The sequence below is a fragment of the Carex rostrata genome, chromosome 30 (assembly GCF_964058835.1).
Source record: "Carex rostrata chromosome 30, lpCarRost1.2, whole genome shotgun sequence".
NCBI classification, from domain to species: domain Eukaryota; kingdom Viridiplantae; phylum Streptophyta; class Magnoliopsida; order Poales; family Cyperaceae; genus Carex; species Carex rostrata.
In genome coordinates, this window is record NC_135947.1 from 608,581 (window position 1) to 623,657 (window position 15,077).

A 15,077-nucleotide genomic window follows, 5' to 3' on the forward strand; every position below is an offset into this window, starting at 1 on the left:
AAAAAGATGAGCAAAGAAGTAATATTTCTTGAAGCAGAAAGAGCTGAACTTCCTCTAGTTCAAATTTTCAAGGACGCAAATTCAAGCGTCTATGACAGTCAAATGGAGGCAAGGTGTTTTCTGCAAAAGTTTTAGGGAGTCGAAAGATTCCGCAGTTGATGAAGAAGGGAAGGCAATTATTTTTGCTGGAAGGATGAAAAATGGCCAAGGCTTGTTTGATGTGGCTTCACTTAAGGTAGATTGTTTGGCAGAAGGATTGTGGAATAATTATCTTGAGGGGTGTTCAAAATGGAGCTATAGAAACACAGAAAAACATGGAAGAGATAAATCACTTCAATTTAATTTAAAATTTTCATTCTAAGTTTGCAGTTGGTATATATGTCCAAGAAATGATTGCCTTGAGAAAAAGTTACTAAAAACCAGAAATAAATTTGCCCATCTAAAGCATTGGAAATGATCTCCTAAAACCATTTTGGTCCTTTTACATAGATAGTACTAGTGATTTCTTTGAAGGAAACTTGGAAGCTGGGGGTAAATATTGTAACTTTTGACATAATATTATCTCTTAATTGGAGACAAATTATGAGTGACGCTTTGGCATTTTTACTAATGTTGTTGATAATTAGAAATAATTTCAGGGTACAGCAAGACTTTTCATTTGATTTATTATTTATACTATCTTCCCCTTATACAACGAACCCATTTTACAAGCAGCCCAATTCTATATGTACACAGCAAGCATAAAATTTCCTTTGAATGTGGTATCAAGTATCAGCTATAAAATTTAACTACATAGAGTCTAACAAAGCGAAAAGCAAAGACGAAAATAACAACAGGTCATTAAAACTTGAGCCTTATATGAGAACTGAGGTACACATATAATTTAGCAAAATAACGCTCGATGCTCATTGCGAGATACTAGCTAGGTGGGCTCCTATCAACAATCCTAAGCCATTGCCTTAGTTGTAGTATATGCTTAATTGAGAATAAAAAAGAGCAACATAAGAATTAAAGGAACCATAGAATAATGATACTTCAAGAGAGCAAGTATGTATGAAGACACATCTCCTCTTGACAAATGACAATGGTATACAAATGGCTAAAAATTTAGCAAGTTGTTGGCCGTGTAGGTACCACCAAACCACCAATAAAAGGGTGCCACATCATAGAAGGCCACTGTCTTCCAGTCATCATTTTGGACTACAAAGGAGAGGCTCTGGCTGTTGAGGTATGCACCGCTCTGCCAGCACTGGCCCCAATTCCTCGACATCAACATCCAGTCTGTATTAGAGCCCTTAATCCATACCGCACGAATTACACCACTTCCGCCTACATTGCTGATTGTAACCAGCTCGAAGTATGGGTTCCCGTTTACCTGGAACCTTACACCACCATATCGTTGACACCTTACCCTGTAAATAAATAATGCTTGTTATAATTAATTTAGAGCATCTTATAGGTAGCAAGCCACATTTAAATTGGTTAAAATGCATGCTCCTGCAAAGAACATATGTGATTATATATGCTGCTCATTACAATAACAAGATAATAAAAGTTTACTAACTAAAACAATTACTGATAATCATAAAAGAAGAAAAAAAATATAGTAATGAGTGATCAAGTACCTCTGATAAGAAATGGGGATAATTCCAGCTTGGTAAACTCCGATTGTCTCAAAAGCAGGCTGAGACATGTCGAAATGCTGCCTGGGAGGGTTACACCAGCCACCATTATCATTTGGCAATGCGTAATTTGGTGGGCAGAAGTTCGTGGCGGTTATGGTGACAGTTGGGTAGCCAGGTTTGCACCACTGTGTCATGGTGGGGTCGCACCTGATCTGATAACATGCTCCGCACATCCCTCCATTGTTGAACAACGCTGTGCTAAGCGCAGCTGTTTGCACCCCATAGCCGTCATTGTATAAATTCCCGTAACCGCATGCTCCGCCTGTGCATATGTATATCGTAGCATGAACTCAATTTAGCACTATACTTTATTCAAGTTATAATTACAAAGAGATAAATACTGTAGTATTTTTTAGTAAAGGTTAGAGGACAAGTCATCTAACTAATTAATACCTTTGTTATTACAATAAAGGATTTTCCTTATCTGGATTTCGAATCCGTGACCGAACCATGTGCTTTTGCTACTAGACCAAAGTCTGATTCTCTAAATATTGTAGTATTACTAGTGGTTGGTCCTATTTCACATAACATGTACTATATATGCACACAGAATGTTAATTGCTCACCCATTGTTCCCGAAGCGTCGGCACCACCATAAAATGTGGCGAAGGCCGAGACCCATTGAGCCATTGACCCTCTACATTGAAGAGATACCAAAAAGATTAAGAAAAACATGACTGGGAGCCTCTCCATTTTTCTTTCTGTAACGAGCTTCAAAGGTTATTGATATGTTTTGAATTTGTCTAAACGCCTATTTATAGTTAGGATTTCAAGCCCTAACCGCCTAACTGCTCTATAATTAACAATTGAGACGGAATTGAAGAATAAAAAAAAGCTCTCTAATTATTTGCCAACTTGATTGCAGGTTGACTCGATCCATGAAACGATATATTAGTTCTGAACATCAATTTTAAAAAATGTCACTGAACATATAAAAGTTTTGAAAAAAAAGAGAGAGAGATTCCAAAGTGTTAATTTCTTAATAGTCTCTTATGTTGCATCTCATCCGTTCAACTTTTGAGATATCTGATGGAAGCTAGCAGACATCTAGTAAAGCAGCGCGCCGAGAGAAAATTTTCTCAGTGAATAAATTTAGATGAGGAGGGTTAAAATGCACCATTTTTGTACTCCTAATGTGCGCCCTCCTCTTATATCTTCATTTTCAAAGTTGAAAGAGTCGATTCGAACTTTTCAATGTGTTCTTCATATTAAAATGTGTTTGGAAACCAAATTTTACATTTTTTGGAAATTTTTTACTATTTTTTCAGAATTTTTGAAAATCATCACTTTACTGAATTTTTTTATTATTTTTTATTATTATTTAGTTTAACCCTCCTCAATTTAGATATTGTTTTGAAGGATATTGTTAGTAAAATCAACTCAAATTTTCTGTACAGAAGACAATTTGGTAAAATGTTGAGTGACATCAATTGAATCATTTATCTATCCATATGCATGATTAATTGCAATTAATCTCAAATCAGACATGCATTAGTTTCAAGAAGATACAAATAAAAAAACAATTATAACTAGCTAGTTAGTTAAACCTAATAAAAAAACTAGCTAGTTAGTTGTTTGATATATACATCTCAAGTACCAAACATTAAAAAAATTCAAATTAAACTATACAATCAAATGCATGCAGGAAGAATGGGCCCACAAAATGATTATATGTTATCCCATACCAATCGAAAAGAATAATGATCTACTACGACTTAATCAGCTTTTCAACCTTTCACATTTGCTTGACCAATAACTTAGTTTGGAAACTAATCATGATAACTTGAAATTAGTAACCAAAATGTTTGTTAGAACATGCATTCCCGTTAAAAACGGTCACCAGCATGGTATCAAGATTGTATGTGGCGCTTGCAGTCATACCCAACAGTAGAAAAATGCAGGCTTAGAAATTACACCAGAAAAAAAGAGGAAAACATATAGCTAACACGAAGTACAAATTTGTGTCCATGTGTATATATGTCTGTTTCGATTGATATAATTTATCTTGTGTGATACGTCCTATCTCTCGGGAGATTAGTTCGTAAGTCGGTTGGGCGCGTTCTAAACGGGGAGACTTAGTCCGCGCTACTTGGGTGGGTAGTTATTACGTGTCCGGGTGGGACTGAGTGTTGATCCGGTGGGTACATTTACTCTGTCCTTTATGTACCGAGTTTCTGCTGAATTCGCAGTCTCCTTTCTCAGTGAAACTTGAGATATTTATAGGCTAATATGTTGGTTTAGATTTCGTATGGCTTTTCAGGCTGGGCCTTTCTCGCAGGCCGGGTTAGTCACATTCGAGTTCCGTACGGGGACTTAGAATGAGCCAAACTCGTGGGCTATCCAGTTTGCTGAGACCGTGTGTGTTACTCTGGGCGGGTCTGTTTATCCTAGTTTGCTATTTGGGCTTGGTACTTTTGCTTGTGATGGGTTTTTATAAGGCCCTTTGGTACATGGCCCTGAAACGATTTTGATATATTTTGTTTGCATTCTAGACTTTATACACTTGATCACATGGTAACAGAATTGAGAATTGTGAATGATAAATCGATAAGCTGTGGCATGTTAAATTTGACTATATATTCTGCCAAAAATTAACTATAAAATATAAAAGGGCCGGGTGCCATATTTGTTAATCAAGTATTGATGAACTATGAATATGCATATACGACTGTACGTAAGGTCCAACTTCTCTTACGTTTGGATTGAGTGTGAGGTTAGTGAGAATAGCATCAGGGTCGGCTCTAGTGCTGGACAGCCAGGGCAACCTCTTCGGGCCTCAAGATTCAAGGGGACCCAAAAGAAAAAAAAAATTATTTTGCATATATTAAAAAAAATTAATATGTATATATTAAATAAATAAAATATTAGAGTCCAAACTTTGAATATATAAAGGGTTCAAACTTTTCTATAAATAGGTATAATCTATTGGCATATCAATAAAAAAACCGTATATATCAATATTGTAAATAACGGTATGCGCTTGTCGAATGACGGGTAGAGGTGCTACTTTTACTCAATTACCCGGATCCGATTAATTTGAATAGGGTATGGTTTAAAAAATATAACCGATTAAATTATGGGTACAGTTACAAAATTAATAATTTAATATCCGATCTGGATCCGAACTGGAACCGATACTGTAATGGGTAGGATATGGATTTTATTTAATTATTCGACCCATAACCGAACCTGACCCGATACCCATATAAATACCCGATAAAACATATATTAATAACTATTAATTTATAAAAATGCAACTTTGCATATTAATTTTTGCATAAGCCGTGGTGAGCCTAGTACTTTTTTACAACTTGAATGTGAGAAAATGTAATGCAGTCACATATTCGCTATGTTACACATAGATAAATGCCAAATTTATTCCTTCCGTAATAGCCACATTAATTTTTTAAGTAAAATTTATTGCTATGAATACATCCTTCAATATTTGCCTTAATATCCTTTGTATAATAATGAAAATTTATTGCTCTCATTGATATGTCATTTTTACAAATTATTAGTATTTCATTCATAGATTTTTTGAACCATAGGAAAAGAAATCGTCATCTCCAATATTTTACTTTCTAAAAATTATATCTTTTCTTCAACCATAGAGTTATTATTTTTATTGTGTTATGTAGCATGATATATTTTATTATTTATAAACAAGATCAATAGTATAATTTTTATTTTTCAATAGTTTTTAATTTATATTATAATGATTTATGATATGAGATGTTTAAGAAATTATTTTATTTAAATGTAAATGATTTTTCAAATTCTTTGAAGTTGTGACATATATCCGCATCGGATCCGGAACCGCCTCGTATCCGAATCGCACCTGATAATCTACAAACAAGTTATGGGTATCTATCTACCTGAAACCGAAAGACTGAACCTGCAATATCTTCGGGTAGATAGGTATCCGGATCCGGACCCGGCCCGATTTGAAACAAATAAGTATATGGATCGAAATTCAGACCCGAACACTTTTAGGATACGGGTCCAAATATAATAGTATCTGAACCAGACTCGACCCGATAGCACCTCTAATGATGGGATACCGTTAAGCGATTAATCAGAATTATGCAAATAATTTAACTTAAATTTAACTTAGTTCTATTATTATAACATGACACTACGCTTAACAATACACACGCACTTTACATGTGTAAGTGACACATTCATTTAATGAAAAAATAATTGGGAATAATCAAGAATAATCGGCCAATTAATTGGAAAAAAATCACTAATAGACCTCCGATAAGTGTATTCATAACGGTTTGACCGCTGTTAACGATTAAACAAGCATATAATTGGCCGTTAAGACCATTTTTTACAAGATTGGTATATATAAAGACCCAAAATTTTCTTCCGCCTCGAACCCCAAAATCTTCGAGACTGGCCTTGAATAGCATGCTAACTCCAAATTCGGAATAGCTGCTAATCCAACATTTCAATGAAATAGTAGAATATATAGCAGCTAACCCGAGCTATTCCTTGTGTTGAGAATATCATTTTTTTCACCCAAACGTGAAATAGTGAAAATAACATGCTAGGAATAGTCGCTAACTCAAATAACCCTGCTATTCCTTGGCACCCAAACGCACCAATTTGTTAGTTCGCCGCAATTTTATTTAAGGGATGTTTATTTTTTTTTTCTGCGGTACTATTTTATTCGAAAGTATACATCAATTTTTAAGCAAATCAAAATAGTTGTAACAGCGTATTTACAACACGTTGCATGCATGATATATGAATATTTAATTAATAAAAAAACTAATTTAGAATGGTTATTGTTGAATAAATGATATAAGAAATAATTTACTATATATCAAGGGTTTATATGAAAAATGTATAAAATAGTATAGACAGTCTTACTGTAGCAAAAAGGAGATGGTCTCCAACGGTCATATTATTATCTTGTAATATAAATAGCTACTGTGTAACAAAAAAAAAAAACACAACTTTTCAAATATACAAAATTTTCCTTGTCTCCTCAGCTTTACATTTCTCAAAAATAACATGGTATTAGAGCTCTAAGATCTCTAACTACAAAACCCATAAAACAACAACAAAATCTAGAAAGGGCAAATGGCTCAAGAAGAGCAACATGAGGCTATCAACAATTCCTTCAAGCTTACAAATGTATTGTTTAACGGCAAAAATTATCTTACATGGGCTAAGGCTGCAGCAAGAGCGCTTAGCGGCCGAGAAATACGTGAATACATCACGGGAGACAACAAAGTGTCAGAAATTGCAAATCCGCTTTCGCTGACCGAAGCGGAGAAAAAAACAATGAAAAAATGGAGAACCCAAAATGATAAAATCATAACACGGCTCACGAACTCTATAGAACCGTCCATTGCGGAGCTGTTCCTTCTTCCCAATACGGCTTTTGAGCTATGGCAAGCCGTGAAAGATATGTACGGACAAGAAAACAATTATTCCTGTATATATCAGCTCAAATTAGAAATTCAACAAAAAAAACAAGGTATGAGAAAACACGTAGAGTACCTTAGTACTCTTCAAAAGAAAAAAAGATGAGCTCCGATTATACCGGCCGGCAACCACCGACTTGGCAATAATAAAAAAATGAGAAGAAGATGATGATATTTTTTAGTACCTTGTGGAATTAAACCCGAGCTATATATGAGGCCATAACGGCTCAGATTATGAACACCATATCTCTTCCCTCTGACTCCCAAATCAAAAATATGATTCAACAAGAAGAAAGCCGAAGAGAGGTAATGGGAGGATTGCGACTCACAGTCGAAGAAGGACATGAGATCCATGACTTTGCAACAGCAAAAAAAATCAAATTTCCCTAAATCGGGTGTAAAAAGCAAATGCCTTAACATCTTATTATTCAGAGAAGACCCGAAATTGTAGCCCAACTGAGTTTAAATTAAAAGAAGAAAATTAAACAAAAATAAGGACTATGCTGTGATTATTGAATGGTTGAAGGTATTTACTAATGAGGAGTCGGATGAAGAGGTGCAGGTGCCATTAGTAAATAAGAGAACAAGGAGGAGACAGCAATACATGTGTAGTGTTACAGAGGTTAAGCATCCTCTGTACGTGTGAATTCATAGAAATGAAACTATAATTTTCATTCTAAGTTTGCAGTTGGTATATATGTCCAAGCAATAATTGCCTTGAGAAAAAGTTACTAAAAACCAGAAATAAATTTGCCCATCTAAAGCATTGGAAATGATCTCCTAAAACCACTTTGGTCCTTTTACATAGATAGTACTAGTGATTTCTTTGAAGGAAACTTGGAAGCTGGGGGTAAATATTGTAACTTTTGACATAATATTATCTCTTAATTGGAGACAAATTATGAGTGACGCTTTGGCATTTTTACTAATGTTGTTGATAATTAGAAATAATTTCAGGGTACAGCAAGACTTTTCATTTGATTTATTATTTATAGTATCTTCCCCTTATACAACGAACCCATTTTACAAGCAGCCCAATTCTATATGTACACAGCAAGCATAAAATTTCCTTTGAATGTGGTATCAAGTATCAGCTATAAAATTTAACTACATAGAGTCTAACAAAGCGAAAAGCAAAGACGAAAATAACAACAGGTCATTAAAACTTGAGCCTTATATGAGAACTGAGGTACACATATAATTTAGCAAAATAACGCTCGATGCTCATTGCGAGATACTAGCTAGGTGGGCTCCTATCAACAATCCTAAGCCATTGCCTTAGTTGTAGTATATGCTTAATTGAGAATAAAAAAGAGCAACATAAGAATTAAAGGAACCATAGAATAATGATACTTCAAGAGAGCAAGTATGTATGAAGACACATCTCCTCTTGACAAATGACAATGGTATACAAATGGCTAAAAATTTAGCAAGTTGTTGGCCGTGTAGGTACCACCAAACCACCAATAAAAGGGTGCCACATCATAGAAGGCCACTGTCTTCCAGTCATCATTTTGGACTACAAAGGAGAGGCTCTGGCTGTTGAGGTATGCACCGCTCTGCCAGCACTGGCCCCAATTCCTCGACATCAACATCCAGTCTGTATTAGAGCCCTTAATCCATACCGCACGAATTACACCACTTCCGCCTACATTGCTGATTGTAACCAGCTCGAAGTATGGGTTCCCGTTTACCTGGAACCTTACACCACCATATCGTTGACACCTTACCCTGTAAATAAATAATGCTTGTTATAATTAATTTAGAGCATCTTATAGGTAGCAAGCCACATTTAAATTGGTTAAAATGCATGCTCCTGCAAAGAACATATGTGATTATATATGCTGCTCATTACAATAACAAGATAATAAAAGTTTACTAACTAAAACAATTACTGATAATCATAAAAGAAGAAAAAAAATATAGTAATGAGTGATCAAGTACCTCTGATAAGAAATGGGGATAATTCCAGCTTGGTAAACTCCGATTGTCTCAAAAGCAGGCTGAGACATGTCGAAATGCTGCCTGGGAGGGTTACACCAGCCACCATTATCATTTGGCAATGCGTAATTTGGTGGGCAGAAGTTCGTGGCGGTTATGGTGACAGTTGGGTAGCCAGGTTTGCACCACTGTGTCATGGTGGGGTCGCACCTGATCTGATAACATGCTCCGCACATCCCTCCATTGTTGAACAACGCTGTGCTAAGCGCAGCTGTTTGCACCCCATAGCCGTCATTGTATAGATTCCCGTAACCGCATGCTCCGCCTGTGCATATGTATATCGTAGCATGAACTCAATTTAGCACTATACTTTATTCAAGTTATAATTACAAAGAAATAAATACTGTAGTATTTTTTAGTAAAGGTTAGAGGACAAGTCATCTAACTATTTAATACCCTTGTTATTACAATAAAAAATTTTCTTTATCTGGATTTCGAATCCGTGACCGAACCATGTGCGTTTGCTACTAGACCAAAGTCTGATTCTCTAAATATTGTAGTATTACTAGTGGTTGGTCCTATTTCACATAACATGTACTATATATGCACACAGAATGTTAATTGCTCACCCATTGTTCCCGAAGCGTCGGCACCACCATAAAATGTGGCGAAGGCCGAGACCCATTGAGCCATTGACCCTCTACATTGAAGAGATACCAAAAAGATTAAGAAAAACATGACTGGGAGCCTCTCCATTTTTCTTTCTGTAACGAGCTTCAAAGGTTATTGATATGTTTTGAATTTGTCTAAACGCCTATTTATAGTTAGGATTTCAAGCCCTAACCACCTAACTGCTCTATAATTAACAATTGAGACGGAATTGAAGAATAAAAAAAAGCTCTCTAATTATTTGCCAACTTGATTGCAGGTTGACTCGATCCATGAAACGATATATTAGTTCTGAACATCAATTTTAAAAAATGTCACCGAACATAAAAGTTTTGAAAAAAGAGAGAGAGAGATTCCAAAGTGTTAATTTATTAATAGTCTCTTATGTTGCATCTCATCCGTTCAACTTTTGAGATATCTGATGGAAGCTAGCAGAAATCTAGTAAAGCAGGGCGCTGAGAGAAAATTTTCTCAGTGAATAAATTTAGATATATTGTTTTGAAGGATATTGTTAGTAAAATGAACTCAAATTTTCTGTACAGAAGACAATTTGGTAAAATGTTGAGTGACATCAATTGAATCATTTATCTATCCATATGCATGATTAATTGCAATTAATCTCAAATCAGACATGCATTAGTTTCAAGAAGATACAAATAAAAAAAACAATTATAACTAGCTAGTTAGTTAAACCTAATAAAACATTAGCTAGTTAGTTGTTTGATATATACATCTCAAGTACCAAGCATTTAAAAAAAAAAATCAAAACTAAAACTATACATGCAATGAAATGGAGGAAGAATCGGGCACGCAAAAATGATTATGTTATCATACCAACAAAAAAGAATAATGATCTACTACGACTTAATCAGCTTTTCAACCTTCAACATTTTCTTGACCAATAACTTAGTTTGGTAAGTAATCATGATAACTTGAAATTAGTAACCAAAATGTTTGTTAGAACATGCATTCCCGTTAAAAACGGTCACCAGCATGGTATCAAGATTGTCTGTGGCGCTGGCAGTCATACCCAACAATAGAAAAATGTAGGCGTAGAAATTACACCAAAAAAAGAAAGGAAAACATGTCTGTGGCGTTGCATGTGTGTGTGTGTGTGTGTGTATGTATATGTCTGTTTTGATTGATATACTTTATCACGTGAAACAATTTTGACATATTTTGTTTGCACCCTAGACTTTATGCACTTGATCACATGGTAACATAATTGCAATTGATAATTAAAAAAAAAATATGTGGCTTGTTAAATTTGACTATATATTATGCCAAAATCTAACTATAAAATATAAAATGAACTATGAATATGCATTTACGTAAGGTCCAACTTTCCTTAGTTTGTTAGTTCGCCGCAATTTAATTCACTACAGCAAAATGGAATTTCTGCGACCGGTATTAGCGACCGGGGATGACGCCGGTCGCAGAAATTCAATTTCTCGAAAAAAAATAAAATAAATTCCATTCATCAGGCGACCACTGGCATCTGCGACCATATCAGCGACCGGCGCCATTACCGGTCGCTGAAAGTATTGGATAAAAAAAAAAAGGCGTCAGCCTTCTCCCCCGCGCCAGACAGAACCCTAGTTTTTTCAATTTTCCCCCGCGCCCAATTCAAATTTCAGTGATTTTTGGTGATTTGCTGCGATTTTGTGCTCAAATCTTTGCTCAACAGGTTAGAACCTCGAATCTCTTCTCAAATTTCTGCTCAATTCGATTTTCTATTCAATTCGTATTTTTTTCAATTCGTGGTTAGAAGGAGCTTGAGTGGACCAGCAGAGGCTCGGTGAACCAGCAGAGGCGACACTGGTATCTTCTCTCTTTTCCCTTGTTCGATTTTTCTTAGTGAGATTCTGGATTAATTTTTTTTTCGTTAATTTGATATTAATCTAGCTATTGGAAGAGGAGACTGCTAAAAGAATTGAAGAAGCAATTAGGAAGAGGGCCAGCAGAGTTTGAGTTCAGAAGCTACCTTGATCGCAGCCAGAGAACGGTACTTAATTATCATGTATTTAAATAATTGTATCCGGGTGGTACCAAATTAGAACGGTACTGGTATTGACAAGTTAGATATAGGTTTGTGTAGTTTAGATGTTATTTGGTATGGTACAATGACTTATGTAGTTTAAATGTTTTGTTTAGATATTATTTGAGATATGATTGGCATTTATGTTTGATTTTTGGTATGTTTAATTTGTTATGTTTTTTTGGCACTTGTATGTTTGATATTTGTTGTCTTATTTATGTGTATTGATGTAATGTTGTATGTTTGTTATCAAATATTATGGAGAAATGTAAATAATAAAACAAACAAAAAAAAATGTTGGTAGAATCATCAGCGACCGGAAAACCGGTCTCTGATACTTTTTTTTGACGTCAGCAAAAAACAACCGCGACAAAAAAAATTAGTCGCAGAAAACTTATCAGAGACCGGATGACATCAATCAGCGACCGGTGACGTCATCAGAAGAGTATCTGCGACAATGCTTTCAGCGACCGGACTATCAGCGACCGGAATCGGATATCTGCGACTGGGTTACTATCAGAGACCGGCGTCATGACTATCAGCGACCGGAAAACCGGTCGCTGATAGTCTTTTCTGCTGTAGTGATTTAAGGGATGTTTATTTTTTATCTGCGTTGTTGTAGCTTTCACATAACAAACTTTTTTATTATAATAATTTCGAAAGTATACATCAATTTAGGCAAACAAAAGTAGTTGTTACAGCGTATTTACATGAAGGATATATGAATATTTAATTAATAAAAAAAACTCATTTCGAATGATTATATCACCTTATAGTTTGCAAATTGTTAGAGCGAAATCGAAAGAATATGCAAATTATTCGAATTTTATGCGTAATAAATTAGTGTTGATATATCTATTCAAATGAGAAATACACAAGTGAGAGCTTATATGTAGAATTTATGATTTTATCATGATCAAGAATGTTGAAAAGTTACATGATCTCCATGTCAAAATGTGCTTGTAGGAAATCTTTTATTTATTTTTTAAATCTTTTACTTATTTTTAGATCGGTACATTTTTTTTATTTTTCATAGGATTATGGACCATCCAAAAACAATGATTTTCTATTTAGCCAAACTTTTGTCTTGGATGAGGTTGTAAACTTGTAAACAAGGATTTCAACAATTAATGTGTACTGTAAACAATTAATCTTCTTTCAATGTTGTTGGTTGATTCAAATTAATTTAATGGCCAGAATAAAAGAAATCTGTCATAAATTAATCGGCTTTTTGTTAGGGTTCTCATCAGAATCATTACAGAAAAACATATGAGAACAATTGAACGCAACCTCTTGTAAGGATTTTCAATATAAAACCATTACAAAAGGTAGTTTTTTTTTGTAATTAAGGGCTTTCATTAAAAAAGCGTTAGAAAAGGTAGTCTACTGTAACAATTCTTAACCGTTAGTAGAGAACATTTACGTACATTCTTAATTGGTAGGCTCCTCTAATGGTATGAAAACCTTACTGAAGACCATTTTGAACCGCTATAAGAGGGTTGTCTTGTAGAAGTGTTTTGATATGTCTATTTTTTTATTTTACGTACACTAATAAATTTATTCAAATACTAAAAGACATACGCTAGAGCTTATCTACCAGTTTTGGTGATTTTAGGATGACATTTGTAACTAAAATTAATTAAAAACATCAATAAACATATACCATGCACTGTAAATTAATTTTAGTAAAATTTAATGCTTAATAATTGATGCATGCATATGTTTTATTTCACACGTAACGTGATCAAAAGTGACTCATACAACCAATTCACATGACAATCCTCATGTGTCACTTTTGTCTGAAATGATAATTAGAACACCCGATCGAATAAACATGTTGAGAAATACACAAATCAGCATGAGTATCGTACGTACCTCATCACGTCAAAACTGTATCGTGCCATAACGTGTATCAATATCGTATAACGTGACTTTTCTACTTGCATGTTTTTTTGTACAAGTACGTCCATATATCTCTCAATTACAAGACGCAAATTAACACAGAAAAGTGCTCGCCTTGCGTGATTAAAATCGCAACCCTATAATTATGGTCTCGCTTTTAAACCTAAGTGCGCCGAGCGAGCGCCTCTATTCCATCCTCCACTAACTCACATGTTATTATTGGCAGTGAACCCTCATATTAATGCCTATACAATATAGAGAATTAAACTATCGTAAAAAGTAAAACAAAAGTCCTTATATATTTTTTTTTCTAAAATTAAATATAACAAGCACTAGTACAAAAAATCCCTTCACCGACCCTTAACCACTGATTGTTTTAAGCAAAGCATCAGTGTTGCTCATACTACACTGACTCTTTTATTAAATAACAGTCAATGTTTATTATCAACACTGACTGCTTTTTGAAAAACAGTCAGTGTTAGTGTTCAACACCGACTGTTTTTAAGGCAAAGTATTATACCCTCCATTTTTGTCCCACAATCTTCTCTCTCTTTTTGGATATCCTGTTCAAGATGTGGGGCTTTGAGAAACTAATAGTATATAGGAATGTCAAGGGAGGGATCCACTATGACAGCAAGTATACGATTCAACTGCGCAATGAATTTTTCATCGGGGTACACAGCATTTTTTTTCTTTTTTTTTCTTTATAAATCAAAATTCATTTAACATGGTTGCATATTTGAACTCAATAATTTTTGTTATAATAAAATATAAATCAAAATTACTAATTATTTTAAAACAATATTGCTTAAATCAATTATTTTAAATATAAATAAAAATGACTAATTATTTTAAAACAATATTGCTTAAATCAATTACTTTAAAAATAATTATGAATTATTTTAAAACAATAAATTAAAACATTTTCGAACCGTTCATTTTCATGCGGGAAATCAATGGTCGATCTGTAATAAAATCTTTCCAAATTTGTTTTAAAATGATCAAGGAAGAACATTGAACGTAACCAACATAAAAGTTCGGAAGTTTTATTATGTATGGGCTTCGATCCAACACGAAGTGTTTATGACCATACGATTCTTCAATTTTCAATCAACTAGATGGATGGGTAAATAAAAACAAAATTTGATCAAACTTGGATACAAGACAGTAAATGTAGTGCTTTTTAATTTAAACAGTTTCAATGATCCGATCAACCAACAGATGATATATTCATGTGCTTCTTCATTAACTCACCAAACAAGAGTTTATGTTTCATACTCATGTATAGAATAAGCAACATACATGTAATGCTATTTAATTTAATGTGTCAAAATCATTTAATTAAGCAATAAATACGTTATAACATTAATTATTGCATAAATTTAATTAATATATGTATAATAT

At 34.2% G+C, this 15,077-nt stretch overlaps 2 protein-coding genes across 2 annotated transcripts; both read right to left on the reverse strand.

Annotated features, from left to right (window-relative positions):
• Positions 1 to 1,030: 1,030 nt before the first annotated feature.
• On the reverse strand, positions 1,031 to 2,412 carry LOC144546808 (expansin-A3-like). The gene is made up of 3 exons (XM_078295371.1): positions 2,252 to 2,412; positions 1,626 to 1,947; positions 1,031 to 1,412 (listed from the first exon to the last, which is right to left on the reverse strand). The coding sequence occupies exons 1-3, from the start codon at positions 2,376 to 2,378 to the stop codon at positions 1,100 to 1,102; spliced, it is 762 nt and encodes a 253-aa protein (XP_078151497.1). The 5' UTR covers positions 2,379 to 2,412; the 3' UTR covers positions 1,031 to 1,099.
• Positions 2,413 to 8,541: 6,129 nt separating this feature from the next.
• On the reverse strand, positions 8,542 to 9,820 carry LOC144546826 (expansin-A3-like). The gene is made up of 3 exons (XM_078295390.1): positions 9,694 to 9,820; positions 9,068 to 9,389; positions 8,542 to 8,854 (listed from the first exon to the last, which is right to left on the reverse strand). The coding sequence occupies exons 1-3, from the start codon at positions 9,818 to 9,820 to the stop codon at positions 8,542 to 8,544; spliced, it is 762 nt and encodes a 253-aa protein (XP_078151516.1).
• Positions 9,821 to 15,077: the final 5,257 nt, after the last annotated feature.

Excerpts from the sequence above, each read along its gene's own strand:
- LOC144546808 (XM_078295371.1), bottom strand. The coding sequence starts at position 2,378 with ATGGAGAGGCTCCCAGTCATGTTTTTCTTAATCTTTTTGGTATCTCTT. Across the intron at positions 1,948-2,251 it reads CGACGCTTCGGGAACAATGG|GCGGAGCATGCGGTTACGGG; the intron begins GTGAGCAATTAA and ends ACATATGCACAG. Across the intron at positions 1,413-1,625 it reads ATCCCCATTTCTTATCAGAG|GGTAAGGTGTCAACGATATG; the intron begins GTACTTGATCAC and ends ATTTATTTACAG.
- LOC144546826 (XM_078295390.1), bottom strand. The coding sequence starts at position 9,820 with ATGGAGAGGCTCCCAGTCATGTTTTTCTTAATCTTTTTGGTATCTCTT. Across the intron at positions 9,390-9,693 it reads CGACGCTTCGGGAACAATGG|GCGGAGCATGCGGTTACGGG; the intron begins GTGAGCAATTAA and ends ACATATGCACAG. Across the intron at positions 8,855-9,067 it reads ATCCCCATTTCTTATCAGAG|GGTAAGGTGTCAACGATATG; the intron begins GTACTTGATCAC and ends ATTTATTTACAG.